The following is a 24,712-nucleotide window of genomic DNA, read 5'->3' on the forward strand; positions in this document are numbered from 1 at the left end:
GAGCTGAAAACCATAGTTTCATTTGTTTGCGAGGTCAGAGGATGGAGTGTGGGGCTGCCAGAGCGGCTAGAAATTCTGGATTGATATCCTACAAAGAAGGGAACCATGGTGAAGAGAAAACACAGTTAACCAAACAGATCCCAAAATGACCTACATATTAGCCTTAGCAGAGAAATATAAAGTAGCTAATATGGACATTCTAGAATTGGAAAGTATAACATTTGAAATAAAAAATACAATTGAGAGCATAAACAGCAGACTAGAGACAGAAGAAATGATCAGTGAACATGAAGCAAGATGAACTGAAGTCAACCAATCTAGTGTAGCCGGGCATGGTGGCTCATGCCTGTAATACCAGCATTTTGGGAGGCTGAAGCGGGCGGATCACTTGAGGTCAGGAGTTTGAGACCAGCCTGGCCAACATGGCAAAAGTCCATCTCTACTAAAAATACAAGAATTAGCTGTGTGTGGTGGCAGGTGCCTGTAATCCCAGCTACTTGGGAGGCAGAGACAGAAGTGTTTGAACCTGGGAGGTGGGGGTTGCCGTGAGCTGTGATCGCACAACTGCGCTCCAGCCTGTGCAACACAGCAAGACACCATCTCAAAAAAAGAAGAAAAAAAGAACAGTTTTAAAAAAGCCTGAAAAGTCAAGAACCTCAGGGACCTATGGGACAGTATCAAGTGATCTGACGAACACGTCAAATCACAGAAGAAAAAAGGAATGAAGTGGGAAGAGAAAGAAATCATGACTAAAAAAAGAAGTCTCCAAATTTAATGAAAAAAAAAAAAAAATTCAATCTACAGATTCAAGAAGCTTGGTAAACCCCAAAGCAGCCAAACATAACACACACTGAGTGATTCCTTTCAAATGAAATTAAAGAATAGGCCAAATTAACCTTTGGTGTAGAAATAAGAGGTCACCTATTTGATCGGGAAGGCTTACACAGGTGTATACATTTGTGCTTTTTTTTTTTTTTTTTGAGACAGAGTTTCGTTCTTGTTACCCAGGCTGGAGTGCAATGGCACGATCTCGACTCACCACAACCTCTGCCTCCTGGGTTCAGGCAATTCTCCTGCCTCAGCCTCCTGAGTAGCTGGGATTACAGGCACACGTCACCACGCCCAGCTAATTTTTTGTATTTTTAGTAGAGACGGGGTTTCACCATGTTGACCAGGATGGACTCGATCTCTTGACCTCGTGATCCACCCGCCTCGGCCTCCCAAAGTGCTGGGATTACAGGTGTGAGCCACCACGCCCAGCCCACATTTGTTAAAACTCATTGAATTGTATACTTCTGGTCCATGCATTTCACTGTATGTAGATTTTACATCAAGTTGAAAAACTACCGTTAGCAGAATCTCTTAAAAGCGTATTCATTAGTTTAAGGATATTATCTAACATATTGATATTAATAGACTTTCTCTTTCTTTTGAGACGGAGTCTCACTCTGTCACCCAGGCTGGAGTGCAGTAATGGGATCTCAGCTCACTGCAACCTCCCTCTGCCTCCCAGGTTCCAGCAATTATCCTACCTCAGCCTCCCAAGTAGCAATTACTTTTGCACCAACCTAATACCTGGGTCCAAAGCACTCTAATTGGCTAGGCGCAGTGGCTCACGCTTGTAATCCCAACACTTTGGGAGCACGAGGCAGGTGGATCACTTGAGGTCAGGAGTTCTAGACCAGTCTGGCCAACATGGGGAAACTCAGTCTCTGCTAAAAATACAAAAATTAGCTGGGTGTGGTGTCACACTCCTGAATGCACAGAATTGCTTAAACTTGGGAGGCGGAGGTAGCAGTGAGCCAAGATGGCGCCACTGCACTTCAGCCCAGGTGACAAAGCGAGACTGTCTCAAAAAATATATAAATTTTAAAAAGCACTCTAATGAATCCAGGGTACAAACAAGTTACTATTTAATGTAAAGATCAGGTAAAGAAAATTCATGTCATGCATCATGCCAAGATCCTAAGAACACTCACCTTGTTTATTCAATTTTGTCCCAACTTCAGGCAGACTACAGTAAACAACATCTCCCAACGCTTCCTAAATAAAACAAGGCAAAACCAAAAAATCTCTAAGAAACTAAAACTAAACCCTCCAATAAACAGAACAAGCCAAACACGGAATCCCCTATAATTTAAGATTTAGTTCATATTTTATTTATTTATTTATTTATTTAAAGACAGGGTTTCACCATGTTGGTCAGGCTGGTCTTGAACTCCCGACCTCAGGTGATTCGCCCGCCTTGGCCTCCAAAGTGCTTGGATTACAAGCGTGAGCCACCACGCCCGGCCAGGATTTAGTACATATTTTATACTTGAGGAGCTACATTCTTGGGTTTTCCTTAAAACCCTTTAAACATATAAAAACTACTCTTGGCCATGCATGGTAGTTCACGCCTGTAATCCCAGCACTTTGAGAGGCCCCAAGGTAAGGGTAACACTTGAGGTCAGAAGTTCGAGACCAGCCTGGTTGACATGGTGAAACTTGGTCTCTACTAAAAATACAAAAATTAGCCAGGCATGGTGGCAGGCACTTGTAATCCCAGGAGGAGGCAGGAGGCTGAGACAGGAGAACTGCTTGAACCCAGGAGGCAGAGGTTGCAGTTAGCTGAGATTGCGCCTCTGCGCTCCAGCCTTGGCGACAGGAGGAGACTCCATCTCAGAAATAAAAATAAATGCCTGGGCATGGTGACTCATGCCTGTAATCCCAGCTCTTAGGGAGGTAGAGGTGGGAGGACAGCTTGAGCCCAGGAGTTCAAGACCTGCCTGGGCAAATATAGCAAGACCCATTCTCCAAAAATAAACAATAAAATAAAATTATTTAAAAACTATTCTCGGCCGGGCGCAGTGGCTCATGCCTATAATCTCAGCACTTTGGGAGGCTGAGGCAAGTGGATCACGAGGTCAAGAGATCGAGACCATCCTGGTCAACAAGGTGAAACCCCATCTCTACTAAAAATACAAAAATTAGCTGGGCATGGTGGCGCGTGCCTGTAATCCCAGCTACTCAGGAGGCTGAGGCAGGAGAATTGCCTGAACCCAGGAGGCGGAGGTTGCGGTGAGCTGAGATCGCGCCATTGCACTCCAGTCTGGGTAACAAGAGCGAAACTCCGTCTCAAAAAAAAAAAAACAAATAAATAAAAATAAAATAGAAACTATTCTCATCTCAGGAGCTGCAAGAAACCAGCCACCAGCCAGATTTGGCTCATAAGCTGTAGCAACCCAACACAAGCCACATGCCCCAGACAACACTGCCATGTCTTTGTTTTGTTTGAGACAGAGCTTCACTCCTGCTGCCCAGGCTGGAGTGCATGGTATGATCTTGGCTCACTGCAACCTCCATCTCTCAGGTTCAAGTGATTCTCCTGCCTCAGCCTCCCAAGTAGCTGGGATTACAGGTGCCCACCACCATGCCTGGCTATTGTTTCTTATTTTTTGGTAGAGACAGGGTTTCACCATGTTGGCCAGGCTGGCCTTGAACTTCTGAGCTCAGGTGATCAACTCCCTTCAGCCTGGGATTACAGGCGTGAGCTACCATGCCCGGCCAACACTGATAGCTCTTATGAGCAGGAACATACTTGGTGCTCTTCCACCTCTGCAGTGTTATGTACACCATTAACCCCAATGCATTTGCTAAGATCCTGCTCACTGAGTCTACAAATCATAGTCCTCATGCCTTGTACTCTCTAAAGACCTTGACTTCAGAAAGAAGTGGTCTATCCATAAGGTAAGTGAATTACAACCCCGCCGTTCTGATGCCATCGGGTAACGTTTGCAAGTGATTCCCCAGCAGGTGATTCCCCTGACAAATAAACTCTAGGAGGTTAGGATGACATCTTACACAATACCTCATAAAATACTCAATACTGGCCCTCATAGTAGGTACAGAGAGATGCCAAGGAAGACATAATTGTCACTGATTCTCAACACACAAGAATCTAACATGTCTGAGGAGTTTTGGACAGTCATGTGCCGCCTCATGGCATTTTGGTCACAACAGACCACATACTTGATAGTGGTCCCATGAAATGATAATATAGTGAGTATCGGTTATCCAAAACGGGTGGCAGCAGAAGTGCTTTGGATTTCAGATTTTGGAATACTTGCATTACACGTAACAGATGAGTACTCCTAATCTAGTATTCTGGAATCCAAAATGCTCCAATGAGCATTTTCTTTAAGACCCATGTTGGTGCTCAAAAAGTTTCAGATTTTTGGAGTATTTCAGGAATTGGAGATGCTCAACCCGTACCATATTTTTACTGTATCTTTTCTATGTTTTAATAGACAATTGTGTTATAATTGTCTACGGTATTCAGTATAGTAACTTGCTTTACAGGTTTGTAGCCCAGGAGCAAAGCCTCTACCATACAGCCGAGGTATATGTGTAAGGGCTATACCATCTAGGTGTGTGTAAGGGCACTCTAGGAGGCTCACACAAGGACAGAATCCCCTAGGAGACATTCCTCAGAACAGAGCTCCGTCATTAAATGACACACAACTGTATTCCCATCAGTTAACATTCCCCCCTCCCCGCCTCACCCAATACATACACCGAGTTGAAAATCACTCACCACGTTGGTATTTCGCTTCTCATTTTCTCTTAAACAGAAAAGACGGGCTAAATGAAAGCCTTCCCTGTGTGTATCCTGCGCCTGTTGAGGTTTTCCTTTTTCCCGTCCTCCTGGTCACATGTGTATCACTGGCCCCATAGAATGCTGGTAACACCCCTGCCCTTCTGCCTGCTCTCCCTTTTTCCTCTTTCCTAACTGCCCAGTATAAAACACACACATTTCCTTCTTGAATAAGATGTTTGCTACTTTCAGAGTTAAGCATGCAACATCTCTTAAAATACCACATAATGCCCCAACTAAATTATGTCTTATTTAATTCATCTCTGATTGTTTTTCTTTTCTTTTTTTGAGATGGAGTCTCACTCTATGACCGAGGCTGGAGCACCATGGTGCAATCTTGGCTCACTGCAACTTCTGCCGCACAGGTTCAAGTGATTCACCTGTCTCAGCCTCTGAGTAGCTGAGATTACAGGTGTGCAACACCAGGCCCAGCTAATTTTTGTATTATGCAGTGACACAATCATGACTCACTGCAGCCTCAACCTCCTGAGCTCCATCAGTTCTCCTGCCTTAGCCTTCTGAGTAGCTGGGACCCCAGGCATGAACCACCGTGGCCAGGCTAATTTTTTTTTTTTTTTTTTTAACTTTTGGTAGAGATGATGGGGTCTCACTATATTTACTAGGCTGGTCTTGAACTCCTGGCCTCAAGTAATTCTCCTGCCTCAGCCTCCCAAAGTGTTGGGATTACAGACATGCGCCACCTCGCACAGCCTAAACACTTTTAAAAGATAGAGATAAAGCAAATTATGCAAGAGCACACTGTCACAAATATTTCAATATAATCCAATACCTGTGCAAAATTGCTGATTCCCACTGTTCCAATACCATTTTCTGTTGTTATCCATTCATGTTTCTCTGTGAATTTACGCACTAAAACAGAAGACCAGTATTTCAGAAAAGCAGTAGCATTACTTCTTAAAAAGCACTTTTCATTATCATTGCTGTCAAAAGACTTTCCCAGTATTTGTGTCTGACCTGTTGACACTACCTTTAAATAGCACACGGCCCAGGGAAGAACGAAGATCATGTACAGAGAGGACGCATTTAAACAGCGGTGCCATTTAAGTCAAGATGGCTTGATCTTAACACCTTGTGCATCTTTTGGAGACTGGATTGTTAGCTTTAACATTACTTAGCCTAAATCACAAAAGAAAATTTTGGAGCATATGTCAAATGTATACTTAACTAATACTGGTCTGTCTTGAAATAAATAAATAAATAAAATAAAAAATCTGTCCCTCTGAAAACAGATTTAGAGTGATGAGGTTTAGGGAGGCAGCATAAAGATGGCTCATATAAGAAATAATTTAACAACAGCAACAACAAAATAGTAATAATAATAATAATAAGGTGCCTCTTGGAGGTTGCGGTGAGCCAAAATGACGCCACTACACTCCAGCCTGGTGACAGAGTGAGACTCCATCATAAATAAATAAATAAACAAACAAGGTGCCTCTTTAGGCAGAGTTGACCTAAGAGGGTTTCACTGCAGCTTGGTTATAAAGATAAATTTTACTTTAGTTCCAGGAATGAAACTCACCTCCTGGAACAACTATAATTTGACTAAGTTCTTAAAATTCTACTTTAATCAAATCAAAGGCTCTCCTTGAAGACAGTACTATCATCACTTAAAGAAGAAAACTAAGATCAGAAATCAAGTCTTCTCAGACCTAACCCATGAGTTGGTGGAAAGGCAAGCTCCGCTTCTGATTCACTGGACAAGTTCAGCCCTTGACTTACTGGGCACTTCGCTAAAGACATGGTCAAACGATTCAGGGAATCCAGAAAGAAAGACCTCCCAGTGTTCAAGAGATGTAAAAACAGTCATTTAGGATAAAAGTTAAAAGTACTTGCCTTAGAGACTAATATTTTTTAAAAAGCATATGCTACGTTAAATATATATTTTATATTCTGATGCCAAGGGTTTTTCCAAAACAATGCAACATAAGTTAATAGGAAAATGGTTAACTCAAATACTCTTTTAAAGAGGCCTCACTAGTGGCCTGTATCCCAGCACTTTGGGAGGCTGAGGCAGGGGGATCACGAGGCAGGTAGGTAGATCACGAGCTCCAGAGTTTGAGACCAGTCTGGCCAATATGGCAAAACCCTGTCTCTACTAAAAAAATTACCCAGGCATGGTGGCGCATGCCTGTAATCCCAGCTACTTGGGAGGCTGAGGCAGAAGCATTGCTTAAACCTGGGAGGTGGAGGTTGCAGTGAGCTGAGTTCGTGCCACTTCTCCAGAATGAATGACAGAGCAAGACTGTGTCTCAAAAACATAAAAATAAAAAAATCTAGTTGCTTAACCAGATCATGGGCATTGATATTTTGGGCAATATTTAACTAGATAACTAGAGAAAACAAACACCTAGGGATAGTGCAACACTGAATAAAACCAGACTTGAAATTAAATTCTCATCTGAGAAATGCTTTACCCTTGTAATCAAATTGGTGATGTAAGGATCCCTGTCACAAATAGACCAGACAGAATATTAGCAAGAGAGCCTAAGTAAATCTTTGTGCTGCAAATTTTGGAATAAATTTATCAACCATTCCAGCTCCAAACAGGAATCTAAAACAATGAATTTAATGAGACAAGAGCCATCACTGATCTACACAATCGAAGAAGCCGGAGTTCTAATTTTTTCTGAAACAGAGTCTTGCTCTATTGCCCAGGCTGCAGTGCAATGGTGCCATCTTAGATCACTGCAAACTCCGCCTCCTGCCTCAGCCTCCTGAGTAGCTGGGATTACAGGCGTGCGTCACCATGCCTGGCTAATTTTGTATTTTTAGTAGAGACAGGGTTTCACCATGTTGGTCAGGTTGCTCTCAAACTCCTGACCTCGTGATCCGCCCGCCTCCACCTCTCAAAGTGCAGGGATTACAGGTGTTAGCCACCGCGCCCGGCCAAGCTCAAATTCCTAAAAAGGAGCAGTTAGTGTTTCAAGCATTTGGACACAAAGAAAATTTTTGATAGGGCGCCATGGCTCAAGCCTGTAATCCCAGCACTTTGGGAGGCTGAGGTGGGTGGATCCCTTGAAGTCAAGAGTTTGAGACTAACCTGGACAACGTGACAAAACCCTATCTCTACTAAAAATACAAAAATCAGCTGGACGTGGGGACGGGTGCCTTTGATCCCAGCTACTCGGGAGGCTGAGGTAGGAGAAACCCTTGACTCCAGGAGGCAGAGGTTGCAGAGAGCCCAGATCGCACTGCTGCCCTTCAGCCTGGGCAACAGAGCAAGGCTCTGTCTCAAAAAAAAAAAGAAAGAAAAGAAAAGAAAAAAGAAAATTGTTTTTCCTCTGCGATTAATTGTGCTGAATTAGCACAAATGGCCGAGACGTTTATGGGCAGGTCTCCCAGTTATTTCAAGTCTTTGAGTTAGGCCTCATTTCACCGAGAAAACATGAATGACCCAATACAGACTTCAGCAGCACTTCTGTAAAGGGTCCAGAAGATTTTATCTTACTTGCTTTGGGGAAATAGCTGAAACTTAAAAGTTATGATTGTTTTATCTAGAAAAGTATAGATCGGGTGCTTTACTTTTCATTTTATTTTGGAGTTTTCAGTACTGGTCTATTTAGTAAACCAAAGGTCTCCCCATTTGTGGTCTCAATGATGCACGCAAAAGGGAGATAAGCTAAGGCCACTGGGACACTAAGGCGACGCGCGCCTGGCTTCTGCAGCGAGCAGCCGACCTGCCCGCGGGACCTGCCGGGCCACCCCCGCATCAACGTCCCGCAGGTCCCACCTCCTGGCTGCCTGCAACCTCCAGGGCAAAGGCTGCTCGCGGGTCCTGCCCCTGCTTAACAGGGAAAAGCGGTCGCGGAACCAGGGATCCCAACAGAAGAAGAAGGGGGCAGGGTCTGCGCCCGCTCCGCCCTGGTGGCTCAGGAGCAGGACCCCGATGTCCACTGAGTCCAGCTGGACCCCAAGACAAGTAGCCCAGGAGGGCAGGCAGCGGCCGCCCACGTGCCCGCTGCGCTTACCCGAAAGCAGAGCGGGTCCCGTGCGCAGCTTCCGGACGGCGCCCGCCCCCAGCTGCCAGGGCCTCGGGGGGCAGGACGCGGCGGGTGACGGGACCGCGCGCAGGGTGCAGAGTACGGCCCGCACGCTCCGCGCCGCTCGCAGCGCCATGTTCGCAGGGGTACCCGGGTCGCGGCGCTACGCCTCCGCCACCCGCATGGGGAGGTGGAGTGGGGAGAGGTGGGGCGGGGTGGAACGAAGCGGGGCGGGGTGGGGCGGGGCGGAGCGGGGCAGCTCCCAGCAGGAACCAGCCGGCTGGACCCAAGCTTGGAGGCGGGGCCGCGGGGGCGGGACAGAACCTGTTTGGGCAGAGTGCGGAGGGAGGAGGCTCCCGGGCGAGGGGGTGGGGCAGGGCCTGATTGGGCAATGCTCGGAGGACGCAGACTCTAGGGCCTGGCGTGACCTCGGATAGGGCGACGCGCAAGAGGGGCGTGGTCATGGGGAAGAACCTGAGTCCCGGATGAGGCGGCACTGAGGGGCGGAGACTAGCGTGACGGGCCCGGGTCTGATTGGGCTGCCCGGGGGAGGAGGCGGGGCCTATCGGGGGCGGGGCCTAGCCGCAGGCGTGGGTCCGCGGAGAGTGAGGGTTGGATCAGCAGCTTTCGGGTGTCTCCGGTCCTTGGGGTGTGCTCAGCGCTGCATCACCGCGGTCCCCGGGAGAAGGGTTTCAGGGAGGGATGGCTTGCTGGGCCAGCACATTCTCATACAATTGAGCCCTGGCGTCCCGGGGAAGGCAAGGCACCCCCAGCCCTGTTCAAAGGTGCGGTCCTGTTCTTTTAGAAGATCAAGGTCACCCAGAGAGGGATTCACAGCAAGGTCCAGCCAGAATCACTCCAGCCGAAAGTGGTCGTTGGACATTGGCCAAAGTCTAGCTGACACACGTGCAGTCCTGACTTTTTGCAATGCTATGAGGACTAACCTCTGACATTATTCTTCTCTTGCCCAAATTCCTATCTAAGGGGCTGTACAAACAAAAAGATCTCAGGGGGGTTTTATTTAACACTAACGTGGCTTACTTTCCACCCTGACTCTGGCATAACATCACACGTCAAATAAAGCAGTAAATAAAAATACTTTACCCCCCTCCAAATGTGTTTTCTTTGCAAAGAACGGCCTGCAAAGCCGTTCTTGTGGGGAAAAATTGCAACTGAATTAAGAATGTCTATTAACTACACTAACTGAGAATCTAGCACCTTTTAAATGTCTAAAGGGGAAACAGTTGCCATCAGTTTTCTCTCAGGGTGGCCTATGAGACTTCAGGTACAATGGGAAGCCTGGTCTCCACAAGTCCTTAGCTTGACGCATACCTTTGAATTGATTCCAGGCCTGTGGAATCAATTGCCAATCAGATTTTTTTTTTTTAATCCAGACAGGATTTCACTTTGTCACCAGGTTGGAATGCGATGGCCAGACGTTGGCTTACTGCAGCCTCCACCTCCCAGGGCTCAAGAAATCCTTCCACCTTAGCCTCCTGGGTAGCTGGGACTATAGGCACACCACCACACCTGGATAATTCTGTTTGTTTTTTGTAGAGATGAGGTCTCACTATGATGTCCAGGTTGGCCTAACTTCTTAGACTCAAGTGATCCTTCTGCCTCAGCCTCCCAAACTGCTGGGATTATAAGTGTGAGCCACCTCATATGGCCCAGAAAAATCTTTGAAATGTGAACCCCAAATATCTGAAACAAGACTCAGTCAATTTAGGAAGTTTGTTTTGCCAAAGTTAAGGACACACCCATGAAACAACCTCAAGAGGTCCTGATGACATGAGCCCAAAGTGGTTGGGGCACAGTTTGGTTTTGTACATTTTAGAGAGACATGTGACATCAATCAATATATGTAAGATATACATTGGTTTGGTTAAGATGAGAGAACTCACCGGGCACAGTGGCTCATGCCTGTAATCCCAGCACTCTGGGAGGCCAAGGAGAGCGGATCATGAGGCCAGGAATTCAAGACCAGCCTGCCCAACATGGTGAAACCCCATGTCTACAAAAAATACAAAAGAAAAAAAAAAATTAGCCGGGTGTGGTGACTGCGCCTGTAATCCCAGCTACTCAGGAGACTAAGGCAGGAGAATCGCTTGAACCTGGCAGGTGGAGGTTGCAGTGAGCCCAGACTGTGCCACTGCACTCCAGCCTGGGCAACAGAATGAGACTCCATCTTAAAAAAAATAAAATGGGCCGGGGGTGGTGGCTCACCCCTATAATCCCAGCACTTTGGGAGGCCAAGGTGGGTGGATCACGAGGTCAAGAGATCGAGACCATCCTGGTCAACAAGGTGAAACACCATCTCCACTAAAAATACAAAAATTAGCTGGACATGGTGGCACGCACCTGTAGTCCCAGCTACTCGGGAGGCTGAGGCAGGAGAATTGCTTGAACCCAGGAGGCGGAGGTTGCGGTGAGCCAGATCGCGCCATTGCACTCCAGCCTGGGTTACAAGAGCGAAACTCCATCAAAAAAATAAATAAATAAATAAACAAACAAACAAATAAATAAATAAAATAAGGCCAGGTGTGGTGGCTCACGCCTGTAATCCAAGCACTTTGGGAGGCTGAGGCAGGCGGATCACGAGGTCAGGAGTTTGATACCAGTCTGATCAACATGGTGAAACACTATATCTACTAAAAATACAAAAATTAGCCAGGCGTGGTGGCAGTTCCTGTAATCCTAGCTACTCAAGTGGCTGAGGCAGGAAAATTGCTTGAACCCTGGAGGCAGAGGTTGCAGTGAGTAGAGATCACGCCACTGCACTCCAATCTGGGTGACAGAGCAAGATTCCGTCTCAAAACAAAACAAAAAAAAAAGATGAGACAACTCGCAGGGAGGGGGATTCCAAGTCACAGATAGATAAGAGACAAAGGGTTGCCTTCTTCTGAGTTTCCGATTAGTCTTTCCAACAATCAGGTACACATTTATTTCCTTGAGCTGAGAGATAACTTTGATAGAGTGGGCGGCAGGTTTACCCTATGCAGCTTCCAGCTTGACTTTTCCCTTGGGCTTAGGGACTTGGGGCTCCCAAGATTGATTTTCCTTTCACAGAGGAAAATCCTCTTCGACCTATAAGCCCCTCTCTTCGGGTCGTTTGACCTTACCAGAACAAACCAAAGCATACCCATTGGTGTGAACCACAGCTCACTGCAGCCGTGACCTCCTGGGCTCAGGTGAAGCCTTTGCCTCCCTAAAACATGTAAAACCAGGCTGTAGCCCAACCACCTTGGGCACATGTTCTCAGGATCTCATGGGGCTGTGTCATTGGTCATGGCTCAAAATAAATCTCAACTATTTTGCAGTTGACTCTTTGTCAACAGCTAAAAATACTCCAGGAGCCCACTTTATCTATTACTATACAGATCCCAAAATCATACCAGTTGGCTAGGGGAGTCCCCAAACACCCATGGGACCTTGGTTCCCTGCCTGTGTGCAGGCTCTTGTCACAATTGTAACTGCTCAATGGCTGCCTAGAGCTGGTTTCTCAAGACAGGGAAATTGCACTGGAGAGAGTAACGCATGCAGAGTCTGCTGCATTTTTATTACTACTTAAATCAGTGGGGAGTTTTATTACTACTTAATTCAGTGGCCCCAGGGGACATTCAGGGAATCAGAGGTTTTTTTCACTTGTTTGTTTTTGAGAGGGAGTTTCGGAGTTTCCCTCTTGTTGCCCAGGTCAATGGCACAATCTTGGCTCACTGCAACCTCCGAGCTCCCCCCACCCCCCACTTTCAAGTGATTCTCTTGCTTCAGGCTCTGCAGTAGCTAAGATTACAGGCATGTGCCACCACCTCTGGCTAATTTTGTATTTTTAATAGAGATGGCGTTTCTTCATGTTGATCAGGCTGGTCTTGAACTCCTGACCTCAGGTGATGTGCCTGTCTTGGCCTCCCAAAGTGCTGGGATTACAGGTGTGAGCCACAGTGCTGGGCCGAGGATCAGAGGCAATTTGGTGGGAGGAGAGGGGCAGTGAGTCGGGGAGTGCTGATTGGCTGGGTTGGAGATGAAATCATTGGGCGACACTATCTTGCGCTGAGTCAGTTCCTGAGTGAAGTTACAAGATCAGGTGGTTCAGTTTCTCCATCTGGTTGATCCATCAAGTGCAGGGTCTGCACAGCATCTCAAGCTCTGTCTTAGGAGCAGTTTAGGGAGGGTCAGAATCTTGCAGCCTGCAGCTGCATGACTCTCAAACCATAATTTCTAATCTTAGTAGTCTACTTCCCAGGCAAGAAGGAGGTTTGTTTTGGGAAAGGGCTGTTATCATCTTTGTTTTAAACTATAAACTAAGTTCCTCCCAATGTTAGTTCAGCCCACGCCCAGGAATGAACAAGGACAGCTTGAAGGTCGGAGGCAAAATGCAGTTGTTTAAGCTGGATCTCTTTCACTGTCTCAGGCATAATTTTGCACAGGTGGTGTCACCACCTCATGAATGAATTCAAGAAAAAGTTGAAAAACAGTGAACGTATGGAGATTTACTGCCATGTACACACTCAAGAAAGGGGATCATGGGTGGACTTCGCAGTGGGGCTTGGGGTTTCTATCTGCATGGATTTCTTTTTTTTTTTTTTTTTTTTTTGAGATGGAGTTTCGCTGTTGTTACCCAGACTGGAGTGCAATGGCACGATCTCGGCTCACCGCAACATCCGCCTTCTGGGTTCAGGCAATTCTCCTGCCTCAGCCTCCCAAGAGGCTAGGACTACAGGCACACGCCACCATGCCCAGCTAATTTTTGTATTTTTAGTAGAGATGGGGTTTCACCTCATTGACCAGGATGGTCTCGATCTCCTGACCTCGTGATCCACCCGCCTTGGCCTCCCAAAGTGCTGGGATTATAGGCCTGAGCCAACCGCTCCTGGCCTTGGTTTCTTTAAGAAATGGAATATGCATGAAGGTTTCTGGAAAAAGGTGGAGACTTCTCAGAACTGTGGTGGCACCCATTTTTACACCAAATATGGGTGTTCCCGGAACTGTCGTGATGCCGGCAGGTGTGTAACTTTGTATGTTAATGAGTGTATAATGAGGTCCTAGGTTGGGTCCAGTTGGTTTTAGCCAGCTTGGCCCACATGCTGATTTTTCAGGGTCTTAGCAGCCAACAGCCTATGCAGATATTTCAACAGTTTCCTTTTGCTAGTTAGGTACAATTGCAGCCTGGAAGTTTCTATTCTGTGTCATTCCAGTCTCAAAGAGGCTCAGGGACCCCAAACAGGATGGCAGAATCCAGAAGCTTACCTAAAGAGGAATAAAGACTTGTCCAAGGGTCAAAAGTAGCTTCTTGGTGGAGACTGGACCCAAGCCAGTCACTAATGCAAGAATATTCAAAACGCCGAGAGCTAAGACCCAGGGTGTACAATTCGTTGCTTCATCAGCCAGCCCAGTGACCAAGGTCTTCCGAGAAAAGCTGAAATCATTGTCCCAATCCAAGAAGTCAGAAAAAAATTAGGTTCTGGGAAAGACCTCACCTCCAACACAGATTTTATGGAGTGGCCATGAGTCAGCAAAGAAATACTGTTGTGAAAAACACCTTAAACTGGGCCAGTCGTGGTGGCTCACGCCTGTAATCCAAGCACTTTGGGAGGCCGAGGCAGGGGAATGACAAGGTCAGATCGAGATCATCCTGGGTGACATGTTGAAACCCCGTCTCTACTAAAAATACAAAAATTAGCTGGGCGTGGTGGCTCGTGCCTGCAATCCCAGCTACTCAGGAGGCTGAGGCAGGAGAATCGTTTGAACCGGGGAGTTGGAAGTTGCAGTGAGCTGAGATTGTGTCATTGCACTCCGGCCTGGTGACAGAGTGAGACTTGGTCTCAAAAAAGAAACCAAAAAAATAGAACCACCTTGAGCTCCACACACACCTGCAGTACTGTTACGAGAGAGGGCTCCCAATCCGGACCCAAGAGAGGGTTCTTGGACCTCGTGCGAGAAAGAATTTGGGGCCAGTCTCTAAAGGGAAAGCGAGTTTATTAGAGAAGTGAAGAAGGAATGATGGTTTCTCCATAGACAGAGCAGCGTATGGGCTGCTCAACTCAGTATACTTATAATTATTCCTTGACTATTTGCTAAACAAGGGATGGATTATTCAAGAGTTTTCCAGGAAAGGGTCAGGAATTTCCTAGAACTAAGGGTTCCTCCCCTTTTTAAACTATTGGGTAACTTCTGGATGTGGTCATGACAGTTTACATTCGTAAACTGTCCCGACGCTGGTGGCAGTGTTTTTTAACATGCCGATGCGCTGTAATCACCGTATAATGAGCAGTGAGCACTACTGGAGGTCGCCATCTTGGTTTTGCTGAGTTTTGGCTGGCTTCTTTACCTCATCCTGTTTTATCAGCAGGGTCTTTGTGACCTGTATCTTGTGACAATCCTATCTCATCCTGTGACTAAAAAAGGCAGGTGAATCACTTGAGGTCAGGAGGTCGAGACTAGCCTGGGCAACGTGGAAAAACCTCATCTCTACTACAAATCCAAAATTTAGCCAGGCATGGTAGCAGATGCCTGTAATCCCAGCTACTCAGGAGGCTGAGGCACAAGAATCACTTGAGCCTAGGAGGCAGAGGTTACAGGGAGCCAAGATCACACCACTGCACTGCACTGCAGCCTGGGTGACAGAGCAAGACTCTGCCTCAGGAAAAAAAAAAAAAGAATGCCTAACCTCCTGGGAATGCAGCCCACCAGGTCTCAGCCTCGTTTTACCCAGCCCGTATTCAAGATGGAATTGCTCTTGTTCAAATACCTCGGACACTACCACAGGGTGTGCACCGCGGAGTATGTGTGTGTTTGGGGAGCCCATAGGTCGTTGCACTGAGCTTCCGCTCTGCTATGAACTTAGGGTTGCCACCACATCTGTGCAGTGGCTTGCAAGGGCTGTCATACCCACTTTTCTTTGAGTGAATCATTCTCATCTATTCAGCCTTTCCTGGGTGCCTGGTACCATGTAAACATCTTTTTATTCCTCTCCAAACCTCTTTCTGGTAGGTGTTAACACTCATTTCATAGATGAGGTTCAGAGGTTAAGGCACTTCCTAGGAGTGGAACCAGGGAGTCATTTTGTGGCTTAAATAGCTCCTAGGTGGGAGTAGTAGACCTTGTCCTCAAGGCTAACTGGAAAGCAACTGTTCTCTTTTTTTTTTTTTTGAGACAAAGTCTCACTCTGTCACCCAGGTCAGAGTGCAGTGGTACGATCTCAGCTCACTGCAACCTCCGCCTCCTTGGTTCAAGCGATTCTCCCGCCTCAGCCTCCCAAGTAGCTAGAACTACAGGCGTGCACCACCATGCCCGGCTAATTTTTGTATTTTCAGTGGAGACGGATTTTCACTATGTTGGCCAGGCTGGTCTGGTCTCAAACTCCTAACCTTGTGATATGCCTGCCTCAGCCTCCCTAAGTGTTGGGACTACGGGCATGAGCCCGGCCTTTCTCTCTCTCTCTCTTTTTTTTTTGTTTTTTGAGATGAGGTCTTGTTCTGTTGCCCAGGCTAGAGTGCAGTGGGGCAGCAATGGCTCGGTGCAGCCTCCACCTCGTAGGATCGGGAGATACTCCCACATCAGCCTCCTGAGTAACTGAGACTATAGGCATGCAACACCATGCTCAGCTAATTTAAAAAAAATTTTTTTTTAGAGATGGGGTCTTGCTTGTTGCCCAGTCTGGCCTTGAACTCCTGTACTCAAGTGATCTGCCCCCTTGGCCTCCCAAAGTACTGGGATTCCAGGCATGAGTCCCTGTGCCCGGCCAACAACTGCCCTTAAGCTCTGCTCCACTTGCCTTTGTTTGGGATGCTGACTGGATCACACTGGTCTGCCCTGAGCTACATCTGGGCTAACTTCTTTATGTCAAGATTTTGTTTCCTATCGTTGTTCATTACAAGCCAGGCCAGCATCACGCCACTTAGGCCCTAATGTATTTATTCTCAACTCTGCTAACTCATATGTTGGGAAGAAAAAGATTACACATCAACCTGTGAGCTACAAACAGGCCCTTCTACCAAAAAATATGAGGCGTTTTTTTTTTTTGTAACAAGCATTGAAGACAGTAAAAATTTCTTTCTTCTTTTTCAACCTGGTAATCTTTGTAAACTCCTAGTTTGAGATTTTTTTTTTCTTTTTTTTTTTTTTGAGACAGAGTTTCGCTCTTGTTACCCAGGCTGGAGTGCAATGGCGCGATCTCGGCTCACCGCAACCTCCGCCTCCTGGCTTCAGGCAATTCTCCTGCCTCAGCCTCCTGAGTAGTTGGGACTACAGGCACGCACCACCATGCCCAGCTAATTTTTGTATTTTTAGTAGAGATGGGGTTTCACCTTGTTGACCAGGATGGTCTCGATCTCTTGACCTCGTGATCCACTTGCCTCGGCCTCCCAAAGTGCTGGGATTAAAGGCGTGAGCCACTGCGCCTGGCCTAGTTTGAGATTTTAAAGGTCATATCATTGCACATTTAGTATAAGCACTGGTGGTCATTTCTTGCAGGTGTTTTGAGAGGGGCCCATTCATTTCTTTGAACTGAAAAACATCTTTTCCTCTTATAACAATACAATAGGCTGGGTGCAGTGGCTCACGCCTGTAATCCCAGCACCTTGGGAGGCTTAGGCGGGCAGATCACTTGAGGCCCAGAGTTTGAGACCAACCTGGCCAACATTGTAAAACTCTATATATATAAAAAATACAAAAATTACCCAGGCATGGTGTTACGTGCCTGTAGTCCCAGATACTTGGAAGGCTGAGGCACAAGAATCACTTGATCCTGGGAGGCAGATATTGCAGTGAGCTGAAATCATCACTGCATTCCAGCCTGGGCAACAGAGCTAGACCCTGTCTCAAAAAAACAAAACAAAACCTTTTATAACCGAGCATTCCTCATATTTATTTGAGCCAGAAACATTTTTGGAGAAATGACACTTGTTATGGATAAAGTTGTGTTATGTCAAAGTCCTAAGCCCCAGTTCTTCCGATGGGAAACAGATCCCCGCAGACGTATTATAATTAGTTTGGATAAGTTCACTCTGGACTACAGTAGACCCTAATCCAATATGTCTGATGTCCTGATAAGATCAGAAGGAGCACAGGCTCCCAGCACGCCTCTTCCCATCTGGGAGTGATGCATCTAGAAGCCAAGGGACACCAAGGCTTGCTGGCCAACACCAAAAGCCAGAAGAGGCAAGAAGCATTCTTTCCTAGAGCCCTCAAAGGGAGCATGGTACTGCCAACATTTTTTTTTTCATTCTTTTGTGTGTGTGTGTGTGTGTGGAGATGGAGTGGTAGTCTCTTGCCCAGGCTGGAGTGCAGTGGTGCCATCTCGGCTCACTGTAACCTCTGCCTCCTGGGTTCAAGCAATTCTTCTGCCCCAGCCTCCCAAATAGCTGAGACTACAGGCTCCCACCACGAGGCCCGGCTAATTTTTGTATTTTTAGTAGAGACGGGGGTTTCACCATGTTGGCCAGGCTGGTGTTGAACTCCTGGCCTCAAGGGTTCCACCTGCCTTGGCCTCCCAAAGTGATGGGATTACAGGCGTGAGCCACCAAGCCCAGCCACTGCCAATGTCTTGATTGTAGACTTCTGGCTCCAGAACTGGGAGAGAATACATTTCTCTTGTTTTAAGCCACTCCGTTTGTGAAGCTTGGTTCTGGCCACTCTGGGAAATGAATACTGCATCCATTAGCATCTCTCAGACACAGTTTGAGAAACCCTGAAACGAGAATCATTCAAAAGCAACCCGTGACAGACCAAAGAGATGAAAGAATTTGCCAGATGCAGTGGCTCATGCCTGTAATCCCAGCACTTTGGGAGGCCGAGGCAGGCGGATCACAAGGTCAGGAGATTGAGACCATCCTGGCCAACATGGTGAAACCCTGACTCTACTAAAAATACAAAAAAATTAGCTGGGCGTGGTGGTGCATGCCTATAGTCCCAGCTACTTGGGAAGCCAAGGTAAGAGAATTGCTTGAACCCAGGAGGCAGAGATCGCAGTGAGCAGAGATCGTGCCACTGCACTACAGCCTGGGTGACAGTGTCAGACTCCGTCTCAAAAAAAAAAAAAAAAAGATGAAATAATTAGTCTGTAGAGGAAATTGTTTTTTTCAAATTCCATGTAGCATTTGTTTTATTTCTAGTAAGAAGAAATACATTTGAACAAAGAAGCTCTCATAGCACTGGCGGTTTTATATATGTCTCTGTTATTCTAATATTTTTACTTGCTGGGCTTGGTAAATCTTCAATGGACACAGAAGCTATGACCTAGAGAGACTATAGAGTTGCTGGTAAGCACAGGCCCAAGGCCGTGGGTATCCCCACTCGTAGACGATGGTGTGTAGATGAATAGCTTAGACCTTGGGCAAAGCTTGTGCTGGTTGAGAGCTGCGAGTCTGGGACAGTGATCCCGGCTGCTCCCTGCTGCTTCCAGACTCCTCTGTCTTACATTTAATGCCCAGGAAACTCAGTATTTTCATCAGCAGCAAATCTACAATCTCTCCTTCCTCCGACAGCTGCAAGAGAGAAAGAACCAAGCAATGTACATAGAACCATCCTCTTTGGGGGCTTTTTTTTCTAAGAGGAAAACACTATTTTTAATTTAATTTAATTTGACAATTTAATTTTATGTCTCCCTCTGTTGCCCAGGCTGGAGTGCAGTCTCATAATCTCGGCTCACCACAACCTCCACCTCCCGGGTTCAAGCAATTCTCCTGCCTCAGCCTCCTGAGTAGCTGGGATTACAGGTGTGTGCTACCACGCCCAGCTAATTTTTGTATTTTTAGTAGAGACGGGGTTTCACCATGTTGGCCAGGCTGGTCTCAAACTCCTGGCATCAAGTAATCCACCTGCCTCAGCCTCCCAAAGTGGTGAGATGACAGGTGCGAGCCACTGCATCCCGCCCAGCCGAAAACAGTATTATTGTCCAGTCTGCTCCCAGCCTAGGTCACTTCACTGTTCAGAGCTGTTTTAGGATGGGAAGGCCTCCCTCTGGGAATCCCAGGGGTGTGTGCTCCATCCTTGATCCTCAGCGAGCTCCCTCCTCCTCTCTGTTGAGGATGACTGGGTCTTCACTGCAACAGTTCAACTTCCCAAGCCAGTGCAGAGTAAGCCTCAGCTGGGTGGCTGACCCTGCAGTTAAGCAGCACTGGCAGCACGTGGGCCCCCTTCTGAGATGAGGGGCTCCCCTTTTCCTCTAGGTCAGAGCATTGGTGATGGCTCCTTCCTTCAACCCCTTTTTTTTTTTTTTTTTTAATGAGACAGAATCTAGCTCTGTCGTCCAGGCTGGAGTGCAGTGGCTCAATCTAGGTTCACTGCAGCCTCCGCCTCACGGATTCCAGAGATTCTCCTGCCTCAGCCTCTGGAGAAGCTGGGATTACAGGCAACCATTACCACACCATGCCAGCTAATTTTTCTATTTGTGGTAGAAACAACGTTTTACCATGTTGGCCAGGCTGGTCTCAAACTCCTGAGCTCAGCTGATTCACTCCCCTCAGCCTCCCCAAGTGTTGGGATTACAGGCGTGAGCCAGCGCGCCCGGCCCGAGTTCTTTACTATTATTCCTTCTGCTTGCTCTGTTTACCTCCTGGCCTAGCTTGGTATGGGAGGAAGTACTGGGAATGAAAAGCTAAACAGGTGTTTCTCTCCGGCTTTCCCACGCTTCTCAACCATACATACATATTTGAGAGTGACTTAAAGCAAACAAAGAACTTCTAGGAAACAGGAACGCAGATTTCACATAAGGGATGTAGGTGCCAAACAGGCACGTTCAGTAAACTGGTGCGAAAATGCCCTCTACCACCCCAACAGAGGCGGTTAAGAATTTAAGCACAGGCTGAGCACAGGGTTTGTACCTGTAGTCCCAGGATTTGGGGAGGCCAAGGTGAGAGTGCTGCTTGATCCTAGGAGTTCGAGTTAATCCTGGGCAACCTAGTCAGACCTCATCTTTACAAATAATTTTTTTTAATTGAGATAGAGTCTCACTCTGTCATCCAGGCTGGAGTGCAGTGGCGAGATCTTGGCTTACCACAACCTCCACCTCCCAGGTTCAAGTGATTCTCCTGCCTCAGCCTCCCGAGTAGCTGGAACTACAGGCACATGCCACCACACCTGGCTAAGTTTTGTATTTTTTAGTAGACACGGGGTTTCACTATGTTGGCCAGGGTGGTCTCGAACTCCTGACCTCATGGTCAGCCCACCTTTGTGTCCCAAAGTGCTGGGATTACAGGCGTGAGCCACCGTACCTGGCCCAGTATTTTTTAAAATTTTTAAATTAGGCCAGGCGCGGTGGCTCACGCCTATAATCCCAGCACTTTGCGAGGCCAAGGTGGGTGGATCACAAGGTCAAGAGATCGACACCATCCTGGTCAACAAGGTGAAACCCCGTCTCTACTAAAAATACAAAAATTAGCTGGGCATGGTGGTGCATGCCTGTAATCCCAGCTACTCAGGAGGCTGAGGCAGGAGAATTGCTTGAACCCAGAAGGCGGAGGTTGCGGTGAGCCGAGATCGCGCCATTGCACTCTAGTCGGTAACAACAGTGAAACTCCGTCTCAAAAAAAATTTTTTTTAATTATATTAAAAATATGAAACTCTTTATGAATTTGCCTGTCCTCCTTGCACAGGGGGCAGGCTAATCTTCTCTGTATCATTCCAGCTTCAGCATATGTGCTGCTGAGGTGAACACTGGCTCAGTATTTTCAATAATTTTGTGCATGAAACAAAGTTTGTATTAACAAGTTACGTGTGGAATTTTCCATGTGTGACCTCGTGTCAGCATGCAAACAATTCTGGATTTCAGAGCATTCTGAACTCCTGATTTTTGGATTAGGGATGCCCAATTGGTATAAGATACCCAGCTGGTGTCTGCTGCACAGTTGCTTGATGTGTGGTCACAAAAGTGTTCTGTGTCACGTGAGAGTTTAGTAGAAATAAAAATTTGTGTTTTCCTTTCCAGACACAGATCTGGGACACATGTTACAAGTGTATCAGAGACCATGTAGCAACAGAGGAGGGGCAGCATTCTTCACATTCTTTAATCCTGTGGGCAATAATTTCCTGGTTTCCAGGAAAAATAATTCTTAAATAATGATTTATTTAAGAGTTAAAATAATTATTATTAAATTTATTTTTAAATTATTAAATTATTTTTAAATTATTTAAATATTAAAATAATTTAATTTAAAAATAAATTATTTATTTTTAAATCATCGTCTTTAATTATTATTAAAATTATTATTTAAGAGTTATTTTAACTCTTAAATAATGATTCTATGTCACCTTTATGAAATCTTTTGCAATTGAGGAAAACAACAATAATAGCAAATTGTGGCTTTTAAATTGAAACGGAAAAAAAAGAGTGTCATAAGGGTTTGTCAGGCATGCAGATTTTTCTTTTTTTCTTTTGAGACAGGATCTTGCTCTGCCACCCAAGCTGGAGTGCAGTAGCATGATCCCAGCTCACTGCAGCCTCCACCTCCTGGGTTCAGGTGGTCCTCCCACCTCAGCCTCCTGTGTAGCTAGGTGCACAGGTGTGTGCCACCACACCCAGCTGGGGCATACAGATTGAAAGAAACTTTTCAACTGGGACAGGAAGGGTGAGCTGCATAATACGTCACCTTTCATACAGCCACACCTCTAGAAGGGCAGGGGAAAAACAAAATGAAACCATTCATCCAAGTCAGACAGACCCAGGTTGAAATCCCACTTTTCCTGCAGTCTAGCTCTGTGGTCCTTAGGTAAATGACTTCAACTCTGTGAGCCTTGGTTTCCTTCTCTGTAAGATGTGAATAATTACGTCTACTTCACAGAGCTGTTTTGAGGACTAAATACAATGTGTGAAGCTTTCAATACAGCTTCTGTTGTGAAGAGCACTCTCTGTAGATGGTGCTGGTGGCCGTTATTAACCCGCTGTCTGTGTGCTCATACCCCTCTTCCTGCAGGGGGTGAGAGGTCGATCCACTCTTCCACAGTGGGGAGGTTGATCGTGAGTACCCAGCTTGTTGCCCTTGGAGACATGATGACGTGGGCTGAGGTTTTGGAGTGTAGAGCGGGTTCTCAACCTTGGCTGTTTATTAACATTAAAATTACCCAAAGAGAGGGCTGGGCATGGTGGCTCATGCCAGTAATCCCAGCACTTTGGGAGACAGAGATGGGTAGATCAACTGAGGTCAGGAGTTCAAGACCAGCCTGACCAACATGGTGAAACCCTGTCTCTACTAAATAAAAAAAATTAGCTGGGCGTGGTGGTGGGCACCTGTAATCCCAGCTATTTGGGAGGCTGAGGCAGGAGAACCACTTGAACCTGGGAGATGGAGGTTGTAGTGAGCTGAGATGGTGCCATTGTGCTCCAGCTTGGGCAACAAGAATGAAAACTCCATCTCAAAAAAAAATTACTCAAAGAGATTTCAAATATACCAAGGCCTGAGTCATTACCCCAGAGATTCTGTTGGAATTAGTCTCTGATAGTATTGGTGTCTGGAGGTACTGGTCTGCAGTGACGTCGGTCTCTGTTGGTGCCAGTGTCAGGTGGTGTCAGTCTCTGGTGGTATTGGTCTCTGGTGGTATTAGTGTCTGTTGGTATCGGTCTCTATTGGTATTGGTCTCAGGTGGTGTCATTGTTTATTGGTATTGTTCTGTGTTGGTGCTGGTGTCAGCTGATATTGTTCTCTGGTGGTATTGGTCTCTGGTGGTATTGGTCTGTGGTGGTATTGGTTTCTGGTGGTATTAGTGTTTATTGGTATTGGTCTCTGGTGGCATTGGTCTCTGGTGGTATTGGTGTTTATTGGTATTGGTCTGTGGTGGTATTGGTTTCTGGTGGTATTAGTGTTTATTGGTATTGGTCTCTGGTGGCATTGGTCTCTGGTGGTATTGGTGTTTATTGGTATTGGTCTCTGGTGGTATTGGTGTTTATTGGTATTGGTCTCTGGTGGTATTGGTGTTTATTGGTATTGGTCTCTGGTGGCATTGGTCTCTGGTGGTATTGGTGTTTATTGGTATTGGTCTCTGGTGGTATTGGTGTTTATTGGTATTGGTCTCTGGTGGCATTGGTCTCTGGTGGTATTGGTGTTTATTGGTATTGGTCTGTGGTGACATTGGTCTCTGGTGGTATTGGTGTTTATTGGTATTGGTCTCTGGTGGCATTGGTCTCTGGCAGGGCAGTAGTTGTTTCTAAAAGGCCCCAGGTGATTCTAAGGTATACTCAGGGTAGAGGTCACTGATATTGTGAACAGAGTCCAAATTTGGAATCAGGAGACCTGGCTCTGGTCCCAGCCCTACCTCTCACTAGCTTGTGATTTTGGGGAATTAATGTCCTTCACCTGTGCCTCAGTTTCCCCTCCTGTGAAATGAAGGCTCTGAGCTACAATGATCTCTCCAGTCCCCCTAAAGTCTAGTGCTGCTCCAACTTCTTCATAGTTCAGGGTCAATGATTGATGAGAAATCTACCAAAGCCACTCACCTGATAGCATTTTTGCTCCTCACTGAAGGCCACCAGGATGACAGAGATAAACAGGTTCAGCACCACAAACGTCATAAAAACGATGCAGGACCCAATGAGGAAGGAGCCAAGCACTGGGCTATAGTCCAGGACCTGTCAGAAAGAAAACCAGGGTCAGCCAGGCACGGTGGCTCAGGCCTGTGATCCCAGCACTTTGCGGGGCTGAGGTGGGCGGATTACCTGAGGTCAGGAGTTGGAGACCAGCCTGGCCAACATGATAAAACCCTGTCTCTACTAAAAATACAAAAATTAGCAGATTGTGATGGTGGGCACCTGTAATCTCAGCTACTCAGGAGGCTAAGGCAGGAGAATCACTTGAACCCGGGAGGCAGAGGTTGCAGTGAGCTGAGTTCATGCCTTTGCACTCCAGCCTGGGTGACAAGAGTAAGACTCCATCAAGAAAGAAAGAAGAGAGGGGAAGGGAGGGAAAGGAGGGAAGGAAGGAAGGCAAGCCAGCCAGGGTCATCCAGTATCCTGGGTCCCAGCAGCCACCTCTCCCACTGGGAACCCTCGGAAGGAAAACAGTCCTCAGAGCTAGGCAGAGCTTGAAGCCAGGAAAGTTCCTTCTGCCTGGGGCTGAGGCTAGGCAAGGGAGGGAACAGGCAGCCC

General features: G+C 46.7%; 2 protein-coding genes and 1 non-coding gene across 3 annotated transcripts in view; all 3 read right to left on the reverse strand.

Moving 5' to 3' along the window:
- The window catches only part of GCSH (glycine cleavage system protein H), a 12,770-nt gene extending 3,936 nt beyond the window's left edge, over positions 1-8,834 (reverse strand). Inside the window, exons 1-3 of the mRNA XM_002761197.5 lie at positions 8,626-8,834; positions 5,427-5,506; positions 1,980-2,043 (exon numbers count right to left, since the gene is read on the reverse strand). Coding sequence (XP_002761243.1) covers positions 1,980-2,043; positions 5,427-5,506; positions 8,626-8,773 — 292 coding nt within the window. The 5' untranslated portion in view covers positions 8,774-8,834. The remainder of the gene's footprint in view (positions 1-1,979; positions 2,044-5,426; positions 5,507-8,625) is intronic.
- A 9,948-nt stretch (positions 8,835-18,782) lies between these two features.
- Positions 18,783-24,712, reverse strand: part of PKD1L2 (polycystin 1 like 2) — a 105,002-nt gene continuing 99,072 nt past the window's right edge. The window contains exons 42-43 of the mRNA XM_035282085.3: positions 24,065-24,196; positions 18,783-19,121 (exon numbers count right to left, since the gene is read on the reverse strand). Of these exons, the coding sequence (XP_035137976.3) occupies positions 18,960-19,121; positions 24,065-24,196 (294 nt within the window). The 3' untranslated portion in view covers positions 18,783-18,959. The remainder of the gene's footprint in view (positions 19,122-24,064; positions 24,197-24,712) is intronic.
- On the reverse strand, positions 21,186-21,292 carry LOC118149848 (U6 spliceosomal RNA). Its single transcript, XR_004737557.1, has one exon. It is a non-coding gene; the product is annotated as a U6 spliceosomal RNA (small nuclear RNA).

This window comes from Callithrix jacchus, chromosome 20 (assembly GCF_049354715.1).
Source record: "Callithrix jacchus isolate 240 chromosome 20, calJac240_pri, whole genome shotgun sequence".
NCBI lineage: Eukaryota > Metazoa > Chordata > Mammalia > Primates > Cebidae > Callithrix > Callithrix jacchus.